General features: G+C 42.0%; 1 protein-coding gene across 1 annotated transcript in view; it reads left to right on the forward strand.

The window, feature by feature from the left end:
* The window catches only part of ntrk3b (neurotrophic tyrosine kinase, receptor, type 3b), a gene marked incomplete at both ends in the record, with an annotated part of 152,045 nt that extends 134,906 nt beyond the window's left edge, over window positions 1–17,139 (forward strand). The window contains 2 exons of the mRNA XM_079217063.1: window positions 12,512–12,670; window positions 16,954–17,139. Coding sequence (XP_079073189.1) covers window positions 12,512–12,670; window positions 16,954–17,139 — 345 coding nt within the window. The remainder of the gene's footprint in view (window positions 1–12,511; window positions 12,671–16,953) is intronic.
* Window positions 17,140–23,554: the final 6,415 nt, after the last annotated feature.

The following is a 23,554-nucleotide window of genomic DNA, read 5'->3' on the forward strand; positions in this document are numbered from 1 at the left end:
CAAATGCAGGGCTGAGGAATTTAGCATTCCGCTGAATAAATAAGTGGTTATTATGGAGGGATGGCTGCTACATATCTGGATCCCTTCCCTAGCCTGCCTCTGTGAAATGACTTTAGGTGCGTCTGATTTTGTTTTCCCAGCGTGGCAGCTGGGCCGGTTCGGACCTTGCTGGGGGCAACGCCAGCAGTTATGAACCACTTGCCTGCTGGGTGAGCAGCTCTGCACACATTAAATTATTTGTGAGGACATTTGTGCGAGATGTCTTTAGTGTTTGGTACATTGCTCCACCATGCGCACCATCTGTGTGGTGTGTGCATTATCACAATCTTGTTGTTAAAGAATCATGCCAATATTGTGTGTGCGTGTGTGTGTGTGTGTGTGTGTGTGTGTGTGTGTGTGTGTGTGTGTGCCAGTCTTTCCAATCTAACTGTTTTGGCCCTGAGAATAGACAAGTGTCAGGTTGTCAATAAGGACAAGATCAGAAAATTAGTACTTTATCTTAGTACTTTATCAAAAATAATAAATTAACAGTGTCATGAATAATTCTGTGATCTCAACAAAGCAGCAGTGTTTGGACCAAACAACATGAAACTTAACTTCCACGACTAAATTTAATTTTGTGGTCACATGAAACTGTTTAAATTACAGAATATGAAAGACTGGCCTCGTGTCCCTGTGACATGGAGCTTAACGGCATATCCGTTATCCAGCCACACGAATCAGTACGTTTGCACATACATATTCAGAGTTTATGGTGGGTTTAGCATCAAGGCTGTACAAATACTCTCCTCCTAGTCTTGAATAATTGGAGCAAAATTGGATGTTTAGACTCTGGCAGCTTCATGTCGGCCAGTTTGATGGAAACCGCAGCAGATATCGTGCTGTTCGTCTGTTGCAGCATCCAGTCTCTCTGCCAAAGTATTGGGAGCGCGTACGTGTGCATGGATTGTGTGTGTGTGTGTGTCATTCCCATTTTGTGTGTGTCATCTACAGCTATCATTCCACGGCTGCCTATCAATTAATTTTTTGCGCCCACGTGGTCTTTCCTCGTGAACTGAATTGATTTAAAGTTGATTATAGAGGACCAAGTCGTGTTTAAGTTAAGTAAATATCGTAGGCGAGGTGCGAGTCTGATCCCGGCTCGTCTCGGTTATCGTTTACGTCTGCAGAGATGAAATGTCGTCTTCTTTTCGGGTGAGAGCCCTGACCTTCTGTTCATCAAAAAAGTTGATAAACAAAATACATTTAGATTTAGACTTAGAGTTCCTCGGGGTATTTTGCCATTTCTCTCACTCCTTACTCTGTGCTTCTAATTACATCTAATAAAGTAGGGTAGAGTCCAGTTCACAGACGTATTTCATTTAATTTATTTATCTTCGCTAAGCCCACCCAATGATGTCTCTTAGCATTGTACTTGAGTCGGTTCCAGTTCCTTTCCCTCTACCAAGGTGACTGCAGGTGTACTGGGCAGCTCAGATGGCCCCTCTGGACAAACACAGGGCACGACTGTGTGTGTGTGTTTCCGTGTTTTAGCCCAAACAATAGCTCATTTAATTGTCTAAGACCAGGTCACGGCTGATTTAGCAGGCAGATAGCTACTGCTCCGTTTAAAGATTAAATGGTTCAGGGGATTGTTGTTGACTGAGCAATTATATGCCTAATATAGTAGGAAGGTGGTGTGAGTTCAAGAGACAGAAAAAGAGTAGCTGCAGGTTTCAACAGACTTTCAAATTAGCAGGGAAACGAGGAACTGTGTGAGCCTGGTTTTCTCATCTGTTCCTGTACGTCTATCAAGTGTCTGTTAGCAAAAGATACAGTATCTTAATAAGGGAGTGTCTGGTAGGTGTGGGGTAAAAGCATGCAGTGCCCTACACAGTCGTATTCATGAGTGGGAAGCCGGTGAGGGCTCATGTCCTTGACACTACTCTGCAGACGCATGCTGGTTGCTCAGGGTGTCTGTGGAGAGGGGAGGTGGACCTCCAAGCCCATTATGCTCAGCAGCTGGTGACTCTGTGTGTATTTACAGTCCGCCCTCGCTGTAACAATGGAGTTAGCGGTGGAAAAGGGCCGCAGTGTGATAAAAGGGGAATGTGCAGCAAGAGAAATGAGTTTTTTCCAGTCAAACGTCGGTTCCCTTCGTCGCACTCAGTGGTGAATTTATTGAGGAAAATGTATACGATTGAATAATTTATTGGATAATATACTGATTCAGGGCACACACACACACACACACACACACACACACACACACACACACACACACACACACACACCGTGTTAGTGCACACTGCAGTGAGGAATACATCTTGCAAATATTTATGTTGGATTTGGCAGTAACCACAAAAAGGGTTTGCATAAAAAAAAAAAGACCGGTGTCAGTTTTTATTTTGGGTGGTGTGTGCGTGTCCGTGCGCGTGTGCGTTTGCGTGTGTGTGTGTGTGTGTGTGTGTGTGTGTGTGCATACCTTTTGTGAAGCTGCTGTTTGGTGCCCGCCTACACACAGGAATATTGACAGAGCCCAGAGATAAGGAGCTACTAACACTATTGGACACTTTCCCTGTGTTGAGTGATTATAAATAGCAGCGCCCTGCCAAGAACACAATCCTCCCATCGCTGACGAGTTGAATTGACGCTTGTTGCCCTCTGGGACTCCCGGGACTCTTTGCAGCGGGAGGCAACAACCTCAAGAAAGAGATGAATATTGTCCTAAATCACATCCATCTGTCATATCCCCCCTGCTCCGCCTGCCCTGAATGCGCTGCTGTGTTGTTTCAAAAGAGACGACTGCAGAACCTGCGCAGCCCGACGGCGGCGCCGGCGCCTTCCATGTGGGTGGTTTATACCACTGACTCACAATATATATCAGGGATTGTTTTCCCGAGTTCAGTGCACTGAATTATGCATTTTGTGGAAAGTAAATGACAGTGAATGCTCAAAAGGTCCTGGTGCATTAAAGTAGGAGGAGTGAAATACAGTTTTTTTGTTTTTTTTGTTTAACCAGAAATGTTTCAGGAACAGCGTCTCGGGGAGAGATGGAGAGGAACTCACGTGGAGTCTGTACATCTGCAGATCTCCTCAAATATCATTATTCGAGATAGTGACAGAGTTCTTTGTATTTCATGTCTTCTTTAATATAGATTAGAGTTAGTAGTATGCACTGAAGTAAATGTGATGGCCCCTGACAGCTAATTTCCATCTGTCATTTTTTCCGCTTATAGTATAGTTTGTGCAATATTCTTGGTTATGTTGAATCCAGAGTCCAAGAAAGCTCCTCTCTGATTTAATACACTTCATAATTTGTGTTAAATTCACTTCCTTGCGGCATGAAAAAAAAAGTTCAACAAAAGTTTTTCAGTTTTGCTTTCTGGAAGCTGCTTGTAAACTGCCATGTTAGACCCTGGTTATTCCAGATAAGGAGAGGAATGGCTTCAAAACAAGTCAATACAGACAAATTATTAACAATGACATATAGTTTCCTGTCAGAGGATAAGATGTTGAGGCTTCCAGTGTCTACTTATTTGCTATTCAAAGTTATCCCAGACTTCTCTCCAGAGGCATGCTTGCAGCCTGAGAGTTTTCATTTAGCAGTGGCAGGGTTGTGTTCTTCAATTCAATGAGTGTACCGTCGTCTGAATGTAAAGGAGGACGGTGCTGAGGAACAGAAAGCATGTGTCTCGCCAAGTTCGGTAAAGGAAGACAACAACAATTACAATCATAACACTGGGCTAGGATACAAAAATAGTTTTTAAGCCACAATCTGCATTTTAGAACCAGACTAATCAAACACTGGAACAATGTTACAATCTAATGACTCAGTTTCAAGGACTTAGTTTTCTTTTTGACTCTGCCAGGAAGCCTCTGCTTACCTGCACTGCTTTGCTTTGAAGAAAAATGGTCCCCAGGTTTCTTCTGTTCCAAGGATCAAACAGACACTCTGCTGCATTATTTATCAAGCACAAGCTCCTCAAAACTGTATGCGGCTTGGTGCTAATGAGTACACAGGCCATATTTATTACTGCTGCATGAAGTGATGAAAAAAAACTCTGTTCTGCCTCTCCCGACGGGCCTTGTTTTCTCTTCTTCGCCTCGCACTCCTGTCTCACAGGAAGGAAATCTTAAGAAATGAAGGCGGTGCTGCGGTTGACCTCAGAGGAAGTCTGGCACAAGTAATATTGCATTTATTGTATTGTCTGCCTTCGTTAGAGCTAGTTCAACATTTCGGGAAATGTGCTTCGAAGCTTTCCTGACAAGAGAGTAAATATGAAGCTCCTGCCAGCGGCTAGTTAACTTAGCCTAGCATAAAGGCTGGAACCGGGGGCAAACAGCTGGCCCTGCTCTGTTCAAAGGAAGCTAGATCTGCTTCCCAGCACGTCTAAAGCTCTCAAATGAACACGTTACATGTTGTTCGTTCAAACCATACAATAACATGTGACATTTTTAAGCTCACTGACGTTAGCATTTAGCTGAAACGTGGCTGTGCCTGAGTAGGCTACAGCCTCTTGTAGCTGCTAGCATAGCTGTGGACTCTTAATGCTCTATTTCAACCATCAATAGCGCAGCCTATAAAGTACATGGCGCAAGTGGATTCAAGGCTTGTCCGACTCCACTCTTGCTAGTTAAACGCTGAATAATCTGGGCGCAAATTAAGGCTCCCTTTTTAAAGCCAGGGGCTCTTCAAACTGGGCAGATTGGGCAACTTGGAGAAGCGAACAGTTTTCTGCTGAGGAAACGGGTCTGCTTCTGCGCAAATGTGAGAACACGATACGTACACAACACGGGCGCTGGGCGTGAACACGCAGAGTGCGTTGGTCTGAAACTGGCATCAGATGCGCTGTGTGCTGCCTTGCGCCCGGTGGAAGATTTTTAACAACAAAGTCAATCCATGCAGACGGCCCTCCTATGCATGAGGTTACAATTTTACAGGGATGCTGGAAAATTCCTATTTAGACGTAATTTTCCTATTTAGACAAAGTCAGCAGCAACACTAAGGAGCTATCTATCTATTGTATTGCACATGTCTGTCTGCAGAGCTAAATATTATAAATGTGAAATTGCATGGTCGCAAATTGGTTTGTGTGTGTGTGTGTGTGTGTGTGTGTGTTTGTTTTGCAAACCTTCAGAAACTTTCACCACCCACTGGCACACTGCGGCCAGAGTAGATACCACTTTATCTGCACTTGGCAGCGGCGCAGCAGGTAGAAACCTAATGGACATCATAGCCTCTAAAAGTGAACTTGTGTTCGCCGCTGTTTGAGCTGGGAGAGCAGAGATAGCGGCGGGGTTAGAGCAGGGGGAGAGAGAGTGTGTCTAGATGGTTATCGGAGCCCTTTAAAATGTCTAGGGCCTCCCAGGGCTCCCTGCAGGCCACGGAGCGCCCAGCGAAGAGTCCAACTGGGCCAGTAATCTATCCCCTTGCCATACTGCTGTGCTCTCCACGCCGTTAATCCAATCACTCCCCTGCCACGGTGGGACAGGCAGAGCACTAATCCAGTTTACACAGCAAAAAAAAAAAAAAAAAAAAAGCCCCAGACTCATTCCTCACTCCCCACAGAGCATTGCCAGCTTCGCGATGTGACATTGAGTGAGAAAGATGAGGATAATTACCGGGGCAATTATTTTATTTTTATTATGTGTTTTTTTTCTTCTTTCCTCTTCCCCCATGTTCCAAGCTAATTGCCATGGCCTTGTGACAAAAACCCAAGGTGATAGCATGCAATCATTTGGGAAGCAGAGAGTTGTAATGCCCCTCGCCACGGAAACAGCGGTTGAATCATTAGTATGCATCTGATGAGGTTTAGCCTTGCATGCAATGGCCTGGGTGGACCTCAGATAAGTCATTTAGACTAACAGCAACTTAATTAATTGTGTTTAATCTTTATAAAGCTCCACAGGGGGACAGATTGGTGTACAGCCCCTCACCAGCTCCTGCACCTTACTTTCAGCCCACCCAGCTGGGCTCGACCCAGAGGTTTTACACAATGGGAGCAACTGGTCTCGGCATTGATATTGGCTTAATGTTGTGTACAATAGTAAAGTAATTCAAATGAGTCAAATGAGACCAGGCGGAGAATAAGTCAATGTTCATTTGGCCATTAGCTCGCAGTGGAAACCCGGTATTTAAGATTAAGGTTGAATAAACCCACCTCGCTGCCACAGAATAAATACTGTTTGTTTAAGATGTAGAGAAAAGGAACCTTACCCAAAGCACCTCTCACATTTATGTTTTTCTTAATTACCATAGCATCTATCCAACCACTGATGGAAAGAGACCAACAGCTTCGATTGCCTTCCAGGGTGGTGGTGGTGGATCATAGTTAGTCTTGGACTCCTTGCTAAGCAAGAGAGTGAGCTGAAAGACAGAAGTTCCAACAATTAAGGAGGTAAAAGACGTTTCTGTCTTCAAAATGTCTGCTATCACCTCAGGTAACTTTGGGCAAGTTACAGAGAAGCAGAAGGGGAAAACGACACTGAAGTGTTCTCTCCTCACAATACTACCCTGAGATAGACTGAGATGCAGCTGAGCGGAGCGCTCAACCCCTGGTGGGATTAGTAGAGGGTTGTACTGGGTGTCTCTGAGGCATATATGTGTGTAAATGTATTAATGTTCAAGCAGGATGGAGCTGAAAAATAAGTTTGTGCTCAGCAAACCCTCTCTGGACATTAAGATAAATGTGAGGAAATAAAACATATTGTGCTGAGGAGTAAAACGATTCAACATAACTACATTTTGCTGTCATAACAAATAGGATTTCAAAACCCAAAGTCCACTTATTTTCATATAAGTATCAGCTCGATTTTTGAAGTCACATTGTTAGTTCCACTTAAGTCTAATTCTTGTCACTCACGTCTTGTTCGAGGAGAGGAAAGGGTTAAATAATGACTACAGCGTTAACTGACTTGTTTAGACAGAAAGCTTTTCCGTGGGGCACGAATGGAAGTGTAACAGTGGCTGAAACACTTTTAAGGCCAGAAGTTGGACATTTTAATGGAGTGTGCTTTTGATTTCCAGTCAGCAGAGAGGTGTTGTTGCAGAACGTGGTCTCTAATGGTCTTGTTGACCTCCAGGCCATGTGTAGAAATGTCGATTTGTGGTTAATGTAAGGAAGGCAGGACGCTTGGTGATATGACTGTGCCTTAAACACTCCACACTCACACAGTTATTGGCTTTTTCATGACACACAAATCAAAGTCACACTCAGGAGCTCCAGAACCATAGTGTAGATCCAGTATCGAGAGGATCCAAAGAACCTTGAAGATGAATAAGACCAACTTGGTCTTGACTTGGTCTCGATACACTGGTCTTGGTCTTGACAAGGTCTCGATACACTCTGGTCTTGGTCTTGACTTGGTCTCGATTCACTCTGGTCTTGGTCTTGACAAGGTCTCGATACACTCTGGTCTTGGTCTTGACTTGGTCTCGATACACTCTGGTCTTGGTCTTGACTTGGTATCGATACACTCTGGTCTTGGTCTTGACTTGGTATCGATACACTCTGGTCTTGGTCTTGACTTGGTCTCGATACACTCTGGTCTTGGTCTTGACTTGGTCTCGATACACTCTGGTCTTGGTCTTGACTTGGTATCGATACACTCTGGTCTTGGTCTTGACTTGGTATCGATACACTCTGGTCTTGGTCTTGACTTGGTATCGATACACTCTGGTCTTGGTCTTGACTTGGTATCGATACACTCTGGTCTTGGTCTTGACAAGGTCTCGATACACTCTGGTCTTGGTCTTGACAAGGTCTCGATACACTCTGGACTTGGTCTTGACTTGGTCTCGATACACTCTGGTCTTGGTCTTTACTTGGTCTTGATACACTCTGGTCTTGGTCTTGACTTGGTCTCGATACACTCTGGTCTTGGTCTTGACTTGGTCTCGATACACTCTGGTCTTGGTCTTGACTTGGTATACTCTCTTCTTGGTCTTGACAAGGTCTCGATACACTCTGGACTTGGTCTTGACTTGGTCTCGATACACTCTGGTCTTGGTCTTGACTTGGTATACTCTCTTCTTGGTCTTGACTTGGTATACTCTCTTCTTGGTCTTGACTTGGTCTCGATACACTCTGGTCTTGGTCTTGACTTGGTCTCGATACACTCTGGTCTTTGTCTTGAATTGGTCTCGATTCACTCTGGTATTGGTCTTGACTTGGCCTCGATACACTTTGGTCTTGGTCTTGACTTGGTCTCGATACGCTCTGGTCTTGGTCTTGACTTGGTCTCAATAGACTCTGGTCTTGGTCTTGACTTGGTCTCGTTTGAGGTGGTCTTGACTACAACACTGCAGGCACTAGTCTGAGTGGATTGGCTCTCATAACAGGGCGGTTAACGAATAAACGCTAACCTGTGCATCACTATTAGCCACCATTTGCTACTTGTCATACCAGACCAAGTACACTGTAGCCGTAAACCCCCCGAATGTATTGAACTGTTACCTTTTATTGATTATTAATTGGACAGTTCTTTTATAAAAGGAAGATTGAGTTACCAGCAGCTGAGTACAAGATGTACTGTATAGAATATGAGCGACACACTTGATCAAAATGCTGATTAATTATGTAAAATTGGGATGATTCAACATTACTTTAAAAAGTAATGCTCGGTATACGACCAAATTACGTCGGCTATATTAGCGTAATCGAATATGTCTCTCATTTTAAACTACATGACCACTGTTAACACAGACACATTTGGTCATGTATTAGGTCAAATATAGTCAAAACTAAATGTACAAAATATTGGTTTCATTTAATATACCGTGTGGCCTCTTAAACCTGTTACATTTGGAAGTTAAGCTACAGTTACTTTCTGTTTGCCTTTATCAACCGATTTACACATTAAAACAAACATTCCTCAGGTTTTGAATTGTGCAACCGGATTTCATGAGTCACTACTTTGAAACTAGCAAACAGTTTCTGAGAACTTAAAAAGGACAAACGCATAGACTTCGTAATGGCTGTACGACCCATCCGAGGACTTCAGAGAAGGTTATAGGCCTGGATGAAGGACAAGAAAAAGGCAAACAAACAGGCCTCGTACTCAGCAACTAAATGTGATGAAGTGTACAGACTAGAGGACGTTCTCTCTAAATGCCCAGGAAGGAGCAGCCTTTTGGCAGAATGACAAATCTCATGTTTCTTTAAAAAATCCAGACGATTCATCTGCCGCGTCGAGCTGACACGCAGAGATTGTGTTTGACTTTCAAAGGAAATATGCGATGAGCGAGCTACGGAACTAGGAGGTAATTAGTAAGACTTGGGTTGACATATTTTTCTTTCCAAATGCCACACAATGCTCACAGCTGAAGGCCCACAGATGTTGGAGCTGGTAAAAAAGAGTTATGAGAAGAGTGTATTATGATTAAATGAATGTGATTGTGTTGTACACCAGAGCGGAGGATCCATGTGAGGGTGAATACAGCTACAGTAAGATGTTGTCCTAATGATGATTTCAGAGCTGATGGCGGGTGCTTTTGATTTCCTTTGTTGTCCTTAAGCACAGAAAAAAGAGTTGAGAAGGATAGATGGCTGCATTAATGGATGGGTGGTTGTGATGGCAGATGGATGATGGATGGGTGGTTGGATGGGTGGTTGTGATGGTAGATGGATGATGGATGGGTGTGATGGTGGATGGATAATCGATGGGTGGTTGTGATGGCGGATGGATAATGGATAGATGGTTGGATGGGTGGTTGTGATGGTGGATGGATGATGGATGGGTGTGATGGTGGATGGATAATGGATGGGTGGTTGTGATGGCGGATGGATAATAGATAGATGGTTGGATGGGTGGTTGTGATGGTGGATGAATGATGGATGGGTGTGATGGTGGATGGATGCTGGATGGGTGTGATGGTGGATGGATAGTGGATGGGTGTGATGGTGGATGGATAATGGATGGGTGTGATGGTGGATGGATAATGGATGGGTGTGATGGTGAATGAATGATGGATGGGTGGATTGGTGGATGGATGATGGATGGGTGTGATGGTTGGATGGGTGGTTGTGATGGTGGATGGATGATGGATGGGTGTGATGGTGAATGGATAATGGATGGGTGGTTGTGATGGTGGATGGATGATGGATGGGTGTGACGGTGGCTGGATAATGGATGGGTGTGATGGTGGGTGGATGATGGATGGGTGTGATGGTGGATGGGTGTGATGGTGGATGGATAATGGATGGGTGTGATGGTGGATGGATGATGGATGGGTGGTTGTGATGGTGGATGGATGATGGATGGGTGTGATGGTGGATGGATAATGGATGGGTGGTTGTGATGGTGGATGGATGATGGATGGGTGTGATGGTGGATGGATGATGGATGGGTGTGATGGTGGATGGATGATGGATGGGTGTCTGACATGCTGCAGGAGCACTTCCACTAACTTAGAGATAATAAAAAACTCAAAGGGGCTTAAAAATCCATCTTATTGTTATCTTGATAAAAATGTCAAGATCACAACAGCAAAAGGAAAAAACACTGAACCAGATAAGGAAAACTAAATGACATCAAAAATCACAAAGGAAGAAAGTAATAGGACAACAAAGTTCAAGTTGCGTTTTGCTAACACATTGTCACTTCAAAATAAAATGTCATAATTTGATTCCATGATCAAGTAGGATTGGTGCACTGCAAAGGTTCTACAGTATAAAAAAAAACCTTTTTTTCTGTATTCCTGTTTCATGAAATGTGACCAACGTCAAATTTCTTGCAATGAAATTGATTTGATTTTGAACTTCACCTTGACCAAAGAAATGTATAACAAATACTGAAAGTCCACTTACATGATTCTTTTCCCACGGGCTTTCAACTGCATCTCATAGTCTTTCTCAGTCGATGAGGTCTGCTCAGTTGCTCTGTGTTCAATGAGGCGATCATACAGTTACACAGTCCAAAGCTCTTGGGGGGAAAAATAATTAGCAAGTGTATCTTGAAGGTCTGATACGCTGCAGGAGCACTTTTAACGTAGAGATAAAAAACTGAAAAGGGCTTAAAAATCCATCTGAATGTTATCTGCAATAAAATGTCAAGATAACAATAGCAAAAAGCCCCACAACTGAACCAGATAAGGACAACAAAATTACAGGAAAAATCACATAGGGAGGAAGTAACAGGATAACACATTCTAAGCAATAAATATTGTAATGTTGCAATTTATTTCAACAACACATAGATATATGTAAACACAGTAGGATTAGTACTGTGTGTAGATCCTACAGTATTGCTCTATTTTCCATATTTCTGTCTTATGAAACGTGACCACCATCAAATATCGCGGACATGGAATGTACAATTAACCACATGTTGAACTTAACAAAATAAAAATAAAAATGAATTACTCAAAGTTTCACTGACAGGTTTTGTTTTTCATGTTCTTCTTCTGTAGATGAAGTGTGCTCACTTGCTCAGTCACATAGTTAAAACATGAATAAAGTTGCATCAGGATTTCTTAAATTAATTAATTTTTAATGTTTGAGTGTCAGTCTATATCCAGACATTCTGTTGTAGACTTTAAAAACACTTCTCTGTAGATGGACAGCGGCTCAGCGTGCTGTAACAACAGTAGCTCCCAGCAAGCATCACATCAAATCCCACCAACATGTTAATAACACTCTCCGGCAGTAGTGCACTTTGACTCCTGAGCTCCACAATCATCCCTGTAATGAATACTGTCAGCATTCTGAGCTGAAGCCTGCAATACTTTGCCTCTCACTGCCACATCAGTCTTGTCCAGCTCATTAAAGCGCAGTCACCGACATGAATGGGAAATAGATTTTAAAACAATGCCTGATAATGGGAGCTGAGAGCGAGGATGATTAATGGACGATTGTTTAATCGATTAATACCCAGCCACATTGGATTTACAGCATGGCAGACTTCCGTGGGTTTAAAGACATTAAAGCGCTTACAGCTGCTATCTCCCCTGTCTCAGCTGGCACCTCGCTTCAAACAAACCTTCATATGAATGCGGGGGGGGGGGGGGTTATATGTGCCTGTGTTGAGCTTAAACACTCACATTTGCATTTGCCGCCATATGAACTTCTTTACTATGAGGATCCATATGAGTATGCATTCAGCAGTTTTCTGGTTGAAAGCGGGTTATTTAAAACAGTGATTAGGACACATTCAGTGCCTCGCTCCGAGTCTGATCCTCTGCTTAGTGCCAGCACTTCTGCAGAGAAGGGATTGCAGATTGCTATTTTTCACCAAGAACAAAAGGGACACTTCAATATCATAACCTAAGGAATTTCGCAATTCAATACATACAGAGCAGGTGGCAGATAAGTCAGCGTTTTCCCATATTGCATCAGTGTCTCCATCCAAGTGCACAGCAGACATTCATGAGATGTTAAGCCCGTGGTATCAGCTACATGCAAGGACAGTTAATCCCCTGGCGCCCGGGAGTTGTGTTGATGATTGAATTTTCTAATCTGTTTTTTTTAGCTACAACATTTCGTGTGCAATAAAGATCTCCTCTCCTTTCTTTTTCTTCTCCTCTCCTCAGGTTGGAGGACACACCATGCTACCCATTCGCTGGATGCCCCCGGAGAGCATCATGTACAGGAAGTTCTCCACGGAAAGCGACGTCTGGAGCTTTGGAGTCATCTTGTGGGAGATCTTTACCTACGGGAAGCAGCCTTGGTTTCAGCTGGGTAACAACGAGGTACAAAGAGCCCGGAGCCTTTAGACAAGAAACAGCACACACACTACCTTTCAAAGGTTTGGGGTCACTCAGACACATTTTCAGTTTCTTTGCAATTTCTCTCATGGAATAGCCTTCACTTCTAAGAACAAGAACAGACAGTTCTCTTTTTCTGGCCATTTATAGTATAATGGAACCCACAAATGTGATGCTCCAGATACTCAACTAGCTCAAAGGAAGGCCAGTTGTATAGCTTCTCACCGGCATAACTGTTTTAAGCTGTGCTAACATAATTGCACAAGGGTTTTCTAATCATTCGTTAGTCTTCTCTGCGATGAGCAAACACAATGTACCACTAGAACACTGAGTGATAGTTGCTGGAAATGGGCCTCTATACACCAATGTAGATATTTCATTAAAAACCAGACGTTTCCACCTAGAATAGTCATTTACCACATTAACAATGTATTGTGTATTTCTGATTAATTTAATGTTATCTTCATTGAAAAAAAACAGTGCTTTTCTTTGAAAAAATAAGGACATTTCTAATTGACTCCAAACTTTTGAACGGTAGTGTGTGTGTGTGTATATATATATATATATATATATATATATATATATATATATATATATATATATATATATATATACACACACAAACAAAATCTGTACTGCAGGCCGTCATGCACACATTGAAAGTTACAGCTCCAGGTTATCTCATGGTAAAAGTTGCGGTCCTCTTCTGCAGTTCAAATCGCACACACAAAAACCCCTGTGTATTAATTGAGTTGTTTTGTAAGTAGGAATCAAATAGCTGACCTTCCTTCTAATAGCAGATGTAAATGAACACAGCAATTCTGGATCTTAATCCACTGCCTGGTGTTGTTTCTTTTCTCTCTCTCTGAGACCGTAGCGAGCCCAACGAGGTGATAAATTGACGCCGCTTTGCCATCAGACAAGACGCTGCATTACATAACACCCATGATTGGTTTGGTTTTTCATTGGGGGCTCTGCTTTGAATCAATAAAATTCAATTAGGATTACTCTTGTAAAGCGAGCATATTGAGAAAATGCAATTGACTTAAAAGAATAACATGGCATGCGACGCACTTATGTGTATTTCAATTGAAACGTCAATATGTTCTTCTTTTCTGAGTAACTGGAGCTGAAAGATTTGGAGATACTCAGAAACACTCAGCTGATTAAACTACACTGCCGAAACTTTATGACAATGTAATGAGATGAGCACTGTATTATGTGGTAGCCAAGAAAAGGAACATCCACAAGCTTTTTCTATCTTGTAATTGTGTCTTCAGGTAGTGTTAGAATGGAATATTGCACTTAATATTCAGTTATTCAGATGTGTCCAACACATTACACCATGATACATCACAGCAACAATTACAAATGGCTATCAGTGACAATGATGAATGACAATAGGTAACGGAACTTGGTTTCAAACCAGCCTCGTTCTCCTCTCGGCTCTACAGGCTCCACTTTCCTTAGTTTTTTTTTAATTCCAAAAAAAAAGAGAAGAAAACTGCCATGTTGCCGAACATTGTTCAAACAAGTTCATGATAAATTCTTGAGGAGATCGCAAAGGTTCCAAAGATGTCAAATACGTCGGGCTGAATTTGGGAGAAATGAGTATAAAATGATGCACGATACATTTGTTTGAATGGCGCAGACATAGAAAAAAAAAACACATGGGTTGTTTCACTCGGTTTAAACAGCACATCGCTCAATGAGGAGCTGGATCCTGCCAGGCAGCGAGAAATTAGATGTTTTTAGCAACTCTGAAGCCACTTCAGATGAAATAAAGGAGGACAATATGTGTAAGCATTTTGCTGATATACATCTGCCACCAGAGGTCAAGGATGGTCGACCTTTTCCATTCAGCAGTGACCCTCCTTCTCTGTCCGTCCGAGTTGCTTGGTGAGATGTGGGACTGGAATCTTGCTCCATTCATCACCAGCTCTATGATTACTGCTGGGATCATGCGCAAAATGCCCTCTTTGATTTAACGTGCGCTCCTTATTAGAGCCGCAGTGCGTAATACCTGGCCACATTCTCCAAACATTTAACCTCTACTACCGTGTCCTTACAATCTACAATTTGAGTTATCAGTTATTAAAAGAATAAGAAAAAGGCAACTTCTAAACTACATAATATTAGTGTTAGCATGCTCACATCAGTGTATATATCTGCAACACAATACATAGATGTCTTTGACAAAACGTCCTCTTAATAGTCAGTACATAATGTTAACTCACTTGTTTGAATGTTTTAAACTGAAACCCCGCACCGTTAAACACTTCTGTTCTTAAATCCATCGCCGTGTCCAAAGCCACAAGTGTTCATGAGACTCCTCCTCCAGAGTAAAAGGGGGCGTGTACTTACATCAACCCTCCCTTCGGTTGGTTTAGTGCTAACAGCGCTTACAGCACGCTGCAACTGCATAATCTGGACCACCAGTCTGATGACATATGTTTGTATAAAGTCGCTGCTTGTATAGTATGTTGTAGTATAACACACACAAGCTTCCAACCAAACTATCAGCGGTTGAGTTGAGTTGCATTGTGGGTAGCATAGCTCTTAACAAGGATGGAGAATGTGCACGTCTGTCACGAATTCCTCTGCCGCCATAAAATATAACCGCAACCGTGTTGGTCGTGAATTCATCAATTGGCTTTCATGATTACTCCGAGGATAATTTTCTAACATTGCGTTCGGCCCGGATGCTGTCTGTCGCCGTGACCGGCGCATCCTTTATTACTGGCTGTTTGAAACATTTGGGATCCGGGAATTTATGCAAAGAAGCTCCATATGTCTTTGCAGGCATTGGTGCTCCGCCCCCTCAGTCCAAGTCTCAAGGCAGTCTGTCTGCCAGGCGTCTCATCCTTTGGTGACAAGGCATGAATGTAACAACAGAGGGAAAGCAGTGCTTTACCTTGGTGAACAGATGCAACAGGTGGAACAATGGAACAGGGCTTTCCCAGTTGGTTATTGTAATAGCCTGTATTGTTTTTGTTTTTTACTGTTTTTGGCTCTCTTGAGTAAAAACCACAGAGAAATGATGTTTATTTATATTCAGATTAGGTTTTGTCGTACATGCTTGCCAGAAAATTAGACTTCAGATCGCAGTAGATTATCAGAGGCTTTGTTCTGACACCGTGTTGTGCTGCTCCTGTAGCTTACAAGAGCATGAAATTGCACGACACCGTGATATCAAAACTTATGCTAATTATTCTACGCCTCAAACGCTGAAAAGAACATAAAGAACGTAACGTTTGAGCTGGTTTCAGTTTAAAGCGTAAAGAAAGTGTACGTGGTGACAATTAATAGAAGAAGAAAAATGAAACCCTTTTTTATTTTTGTGCAGTTTTTCATTGCACATTGCATTGTCATTACCCACAAATAGATCCATATTCACGTCAGGGCGCTTTCAAGCCTGTAGTTCACTTCGTTTGGTTCGGGTCGAAAGAATAAATCTCACATTGTTCTGGTCCAGTGACGGATGTGGAGGTTGGGGAGCGCAGGGACACGCGCATTAGGCCTCTTGTACAGTAATGATGCGGGTCTGATTGCTGTGGGATCACTGTCACACGTGTTTTAATGGACTTAAGTAACTCACAAAAGTACAAAAAGTCAGATAGAAGCACAGCTTTTGACTTATTAATCAGGGTAATACCTGCGCATGAATAAGGGCTAAACATAGTCTTATACAGATCAATTATAGGGCCGCTTCTTTAACACATTCCATGATCAGCAGATGCATTTATTAGCGAATGTACTTTTGAAATCATCCTGAAATCACATATCTGCTGTCGTAAAATCACAGACGAACCCTAACCCTTCTCACCAGAGGTTTGATTGACAGCTTTGTTTGTTTTAGCCGAACTGATGAGGTTAGGCGTGAAAGCACAATTGAGCTGGTAGCCTGGAATGTACACAATAAATAAAGTCAAATTGTCGCGACAGCAATGAGTCATCTGACTAATTACAGCATAAGTCCAACAAAGAAAGGATCAATACCCCTTTTAGCAAGATCTCAAACATCCTTCCTCACATATTTACAGTATTATTATGTTTGTCCTGTGGCACAAAAAGATCTAGTTTCCCTTTTTAATATTGGACAAATTGAAAGGTGAAAGCGAGCTGTTTATTTCTTTCATCTCAGTTTCATTAGTTCAAACCTCAAAGGACAGTCTGCTCAGTGTCACTGGTTTCTCATTATGGCCAAAGCAAAGCAATCAGTCAGTGAAAATCGTACGTCTCACTCCGCTGCCCTGTCTCCTCTGCAGGTTATTGAGTGCATAACCCAGGGCCGGGTTCTGGAGAGGCCACGGAATTGTCCTAAAGAGGTGTACGACATCATGCTGGGCTGCTGGCAGAGGGAACCGCAGCAGCGACTGAACATTAAGGACATGCAGAAGGTCCTGTTCGCCATGGGGAAAGCCACGCCGGTCTACCTGGACATCCTGGGCTAGCAGCGGCCCGGGGAGGTGCGTTCCTCGCCAGACAAACAAAACGCATTCAGACGGACGGACCCACGTGAATCCAGGAACAACCAAACCAACCTACTCCACTGTCGAAAAACAACTACAATGTTTGGGAAGGACTTAAGTGCCTGCAACACTTTTGGATATAGTGGATAAAACGTATTCAAAAAAACACGCACTTTTACATTTTGTTTACTTGCATATAAGATGTACAGGTTTTGAAGAAGACTTCTTTTTTTTCCTTTTCTTTTTCTCAAAACTGCAAAAATACACAAAAATGGAGACAACAAGGGAAGTAAGGTGGACTGGCGATAGGAATATGACCACAGTTTGATTATAGTATGGAGAGAACACATCAGAGTTAAAATCTATCCTGGGTTTGGTTTTATGAATATATATAGAAATATTACATATATTTTATATTTATTTCTTTTTGTCAGGATGTTGAAGGGGTCTGCCATTTGTGTTGCAAAGGGCTCGGCCCTGTCTAAAGACGTCACCGACAAACTATTGGCAGGGACTTGACAATGGTAGCCTTACTTGCGCTCTGATTGGCCGGCACTGAGCTTTTAATGGGAACTCTGCTTCCGCGGAATAAGACTGGATGGTTGAAATTAAAGGAGCGCGCTGTAGAGGACCTACCCAATCAGACGACCGACAAATCTATTTTAATTTAAAAAGAATAATGTACATATTGTAAAATTCTATGTGTCAAAATTATGTTAACTTATTTTTTCGGGTGTTATTTTGGTTCCTTTCCTGACTGTGATCTTGGGTGGCTAAAGTATAAAGCTATGGTATTTGTTTTCATCCTAATCTAGAGGAGGTTCCTCTTGGGAATTACCTGTGTCAGTGCTGGTAAATTCTCTTACGTGGCGATTGAAGGTGAGTACAGTTCTAAAAGTCTGCTGGCGCCGAATCACAGAGACTGTGGAGAATGTGGGGACGAGTCGGAGCCATCAGCGCGACACTTTTCCAAAGAGGCGATGAAGCCTCATGTTCACTTTCCAGTTCATTTGCTTTTTTTTTTTTTTTTTTTTTTAATGGTGAGAATAATGCGTTGCTGCGTAACAGCCAACACACCCCTCAAACACATGCACGCGCTTTGAGAAACCTCCGTGGACATTTTTAGCGTGGAAGCTGCTTTTCCACTCTGAAGGAAGCATTCTGATCAGGGGAAATGAGAATAATGTGTCAGCTGCAGGTGTGTGCGTCTGATACGAAACCTCAGAAAATCTATAGCGCAAAGGAATAGGAAGACATTTTGGGATATGTGCGTATTCCCTTCCAGCTGAGCGTAAATTGAGGAGATGGAAACCACTCTTGCATCCGTCAGATCAACATGAAGCCACAGCCAGGAGACGGTTAGCTTAGCATAGAGACTGAAAAAAGGGAAATGGCCTCGCTGCATCTAAAGGTAACACAATCCAGCTCCCAGCACCTCTACAGCTAACCTAACACTGTTAGTAACGTTAGCTAAACGGCTAACTGGCTGTCAGACGTAGCTTCATATTTACTGTACAGACACAAGAGGGCTATTGATCTTCTCACCTCACGCTCAAGAAAGCAAACAAGAGCATTTCCCCCTCCAACATGTAAGGTCAATCCCATGAGGATGCTGTCACTTCAGTAGCCGAGAAAAGGAACGCAAACATGCCTCTTCCCTCACATGCCATTGAGCACAACAAAATAAAAATCAATTTCACCGTTCTGATTTGTTTTCCATCAGCTGTACATGACTCACAGCTTCTGGTTTTTCCCCCTCGCACTCGTGGCCTTTGCATGTTTAGCAATGACGAGGTTTCTCACCCGTCTGTTGCTCCGATTAAAAAAAAAGAAGAAAAAACCTCTTCGACTTCAACCAGAGAGGAGCCACTGAAGCAGGTAGACACGCGTGTTCATTTATGGATGGTACGTCAAAAGTAATAATCACTGGATTTGATCAGCTAACTGTGTGGCATTTTTCATTCCATATATTAGATTTTTTTTTTACCATTACAGTATTTAATGAACTGGAAAATCATGAAGAGTTTTGTTCCAAAATGTGGCAGAAAAACATGACCCCCAAAAAGTTTAACAGCAAGAAAAAAGAACGAAAACCAAATGAAATGACTTTTTATGACTCGTTCGTAATTAAGTGCTCAAAACGAGTTCATTGTCTCAGAGTGGATTCTGTTGATTTCTCAGACACTGAATGATAAACCTCAGGCAACAATTTCCTTTTATGTGGTATCTGGATATATAGCATTTTGGAGTGGAACTCTTCACATCACTTCCTTATTATCCCGACATGAATCCTCACAGAATCACAGTTTTGTCTCTCTTCCCCTCGGGACTATGTAAATCATTAATGAGCATTCAGTTATTTCAAGTATTTTATATGAAAGGCAGGATCAATTCCAACGAGTTACCCAAAGCTTTGAGTTTTTGTGTATTCTCTTGTGGTAAAGATAAACGCTTAAAGACATCATGACACAGACCGTGAGCATTTGCAGGGTATTGTAATCCTTTCATGGTGAGTTGAATATTGTTTAAAACATTTTGTTTTTTGTTTTTGTTTTCTTGGATGAACTAACTGAACACTTTTTGAAGCAAAGTTGGCATATGTACACGTTACAGAATATAAAAATGTGGTATAACAACTGCAGTATATAAAATACTGGTATTCCATGATAGATCTTTGTATTAATGTGACTCTCTTAAGAAAATGTCTTCAAACAATCAGACGATCTCCTTTTCCATTTTGTCCTGTCTTATAAAGATGTGTACATTTGACAAAAAAAAAGCTTGTCTTCATCTGAATCTCTCTGCGTAACCGGCTGCTCCTCCATCCGCTTCTGGAGTGACGGAAAGCGTGTCTTCCAGCTGTGGTCCAGCTTGTCTACAGCACTCGTCACTGGGACGGCGGTTCGATCCTCGGCTCCCGCACTCTAGGTTTCAAAGTGTGCTTGTGCAAGATTTTCTATATTTTGCGTTAGTCTGAACACAAAAGTCAAAGGTCCTTAAATCAGCTTAGAAAAAAGGTTTTCCCTCTTACTTGACAATTGCATCATTTGTTACATGTTATTCATCAAAAGTAATTCAGTTCATTCATGCTTGTAAAGGTTTCAACAGGAACTTCTCTTAACTAATGTAGAATGACTTTTCATAGTGCAAATTCACCACAATGTACACAAATATGCAGCCTGACCAGACGCTGCTCAGGGATGAACAACACAGTACTGTGTCTTTGAATATCTGCTAAGGATACATGTGTTTAATATAAAAACACTATTATAATATACCTTTAATATTGTTAAACACATTTAAAAAAAACGTATAGTGTGCAGTGTGCTTTGGTGTAAAAATGCAAATGCAACATGATCTATCATGAAGGATCAGATCCCTGTGAAGAAAACAAAAAGATTGATTATGAGTGATGATTTTTGGGGCTAGTGCATAAAAAAATAATGCATCAAAGCATTTTACCATTTTTAAAAGTTATCACAATAATGTGATACCTTGTCTCACCACTTACTAGGCAAAAAGTATAACTGGCAAAATGCTACTTTTTACATGCTACAAGATGATCTAGCTGGAAAAGCCCTTTCATATCCTTGATTGGTCGGCTTGGTGCATTCTAACAAGGTCAGAATGTTCTGCAGCAGAGGTTGAATCAGGAAAACCCTTTTGTTGTGTGACCCAGACTCTTTCCCCCATAAAGGCCTTTGCTAGGCCATCCCTCCATCACTGCAGTGGTCTTGATGAAATAACACCTGCAACTGCTTCTGTATCCGTATCTAGATAACTGAGCGCTAGCTAGCTAGCTAAGCATTGGAAGGACTGCAGATGAAGTGCCTTGCTCAGCGGTGCATAGAGAGAGGCGTGTTGTTCTTAGTTAAAAATTCCTAGTTTATTTTTCTTCTTCATTTTCATATATTTTGTATTATATATAAAGTAAGACACACACACACACAAAACACAAAGGAGACTAAAGCAAACTGAAGGTCTGTGTCTGAGTTCATAGAGATCATAGATTATTTGTGTCGGGTGGGATCAAGGCAGTGGGAATCCTTCCAACCTGAGATGCATAACCCATGAAATAACTTTGTTTTGTTTTTGTTCGCTCAGGAGGTATTGTTCATCCTGCATAAAGAGTTTTTGATGAGTTTTTGATGTACATTTTCCAATTGTTTCTTTGGGGTTTAGGTAGAAGGCTGGGATGAAGGTGAGCAACCCACAGACTTTATTGGACAGCCGGTAATATACAGACAGACAGGAAATGAACAGAGGGAGAGCAACAAAGCTGGACTCCAACCAGAGACGGTACAGTAAAATAACATTAACTCTCCGAATGTCCCACAACTCAAGTTACTGTACTTCATGATAAATCACACCATGTTGCACCTATAGGTATGAATATATGTTCATATGTTCAAGCTTAATGGTTGCCACATCGCATGTGTCCACATGTTAGATGACTTGTTACGGGAAAACAGAGACAATGTCATGGCCAAAGGTTTTGAGGTCAATAAGCTGTATCTTATGAAAGTGGTACAGAAAACATTGTAACATGGATAAACAAGTATGATTGTTTATTCATGGTACAATGTGTTCTGTGTTGAGCTTTCTCTGGGAGTGTGTGTCAGTGTGTGTGCGTGATGGCCTGCTCATATTTATGGTTTATAGTCTCAAGTGTCCATTTTCAACTTCTGCATGCTCTAACTGCAGCCCATAGCATCAGATGAGAAAAAATGTGAGCAAGTCACGGCAAAGTATTTCAGCAACTGTGAGCTGTGAGTGGAGCATACTCACGTGCACGGATACGCACTAAAAGCAGCGTCGACAAAGCAAGAGAAGGAGAACGACTTATTTCCCTGCTGAGGTATATTACTCCACTATTTCTTTACATAGAAATCAGTTTGCTGCTTTGTTAATGCTCTGAGTCCTGTTGCATGCACCATTAAAAGGTGAAATGAGTAATAGCAACCTGCATCAAATAAATAGAAGGCATCATCATATCTCTACTACGAGTTCATACAATCTAAATGTACAGTCAACAGTAGTAATAATGAAAAATAAGCAATTGACAAATAACAGCCTGTCAGAATTGATGGCGGCCTAGAGTCACATCACGTATGACATCAAAATGAACATGGAATACTGATGTCTTATTGGAAATCCCTCTCTGCAGGTCTACTTCTTTGTTCTCTGGACTGAGGGCAGACTGGTGCTAGAGTGACTCAATGCATAGACATCTTTCTTGTAAGGTCAACACCCAAAGCTCTTCACGTTCTGTTGATTATGTTCTTTCATCTTGTGTTTGATCTAAAGCTCTGGCCATTGCTTAAACATATCACCTTTAATTTAACACGGAGAAACTGGTCACAGGTTAAAGTTCAAAAGAAACAACACATCAGAGATCCCTAAAGTGATTGTGCTATTAGTATGTCGAAAAAAGTCATATGCAGACCGGTCCAAGACAGGACCGGGACCTGGACCTAAAACTGATACATAGTTGAAAATGATAACATTTTGACAGAGTACTTCTATTTTTATAATTTGCATCACTTGTTCAGCGGTCCAGGAAACACTTTGGTCCAATCACATGCGTTGTAAACCATCTCACGTGATGCTTCTCAGCCAGCCAAATATTTGTATTTCGATAATTTTCCCGACTCGATGGAGATTTACACTCACGGGGGAATCGGGGTGAGAGACCGAGGAGTCGGAGAATAGTACGTGAGTCAGAGAAGTTATTTCCCATGACGGATCTCCAAAAAGAAACTGTGGTCAACGAGACAAAAAAGCCACACTCACATCCATAATGAAGTCACAGAGAATAAACAGCCCATATGATCAGAATCCTATTACAGTAATTCACTGCCCAACAATAATCTAAACAGAGAGGAGAATAGAGCTGAAACTGTGGTTTCAACAACCACAGATATAACAATAAACCCTAGTTTATGGTATTTTGTAAAAATGTCAAAAGTCATCATGATGTAGTACAGGGGAAGAGAAAGCAGTCATTCGAAATTGTCAATAAAATCCACTAGTATTCCATACACCCACGGGGTTTCATGCACTCCCAACAGGAATAGCTGATAGATACAATATTATAAATCCAACATGTTTTGTACAGGTGAAGTGACACATCACTGTTGAGCGTAGGCTACTGATAATGCGCGCACACACACACACACACACACACACACACACACACACACACACACACACACACACACACACACACACACACACACACACACACACACACACACACACACAGCCCATGAGCTGAACTGAGTTTGACAGCCATAGTTTAAGTGTGTGTTTGTTTAGCTTAAAGTTATCTTGTGTTAAAGAAGTTTGGTCCAAATGTACATCCATTTGCATCTAATGCATGGGTGTGCACATACTA

The sequence above is a fragment of the Taurulus bubalis genome, assembly GCF_910589615.1.
Source record: "Taurulus bubalis genome assembly, chromosome: 4".
Lineage (NCBI taxonomy): Eukaryota > Metazoa > Chordata > Actinopteri > Perciformes > Cottidae > Taurulus > Taurulus bubalis.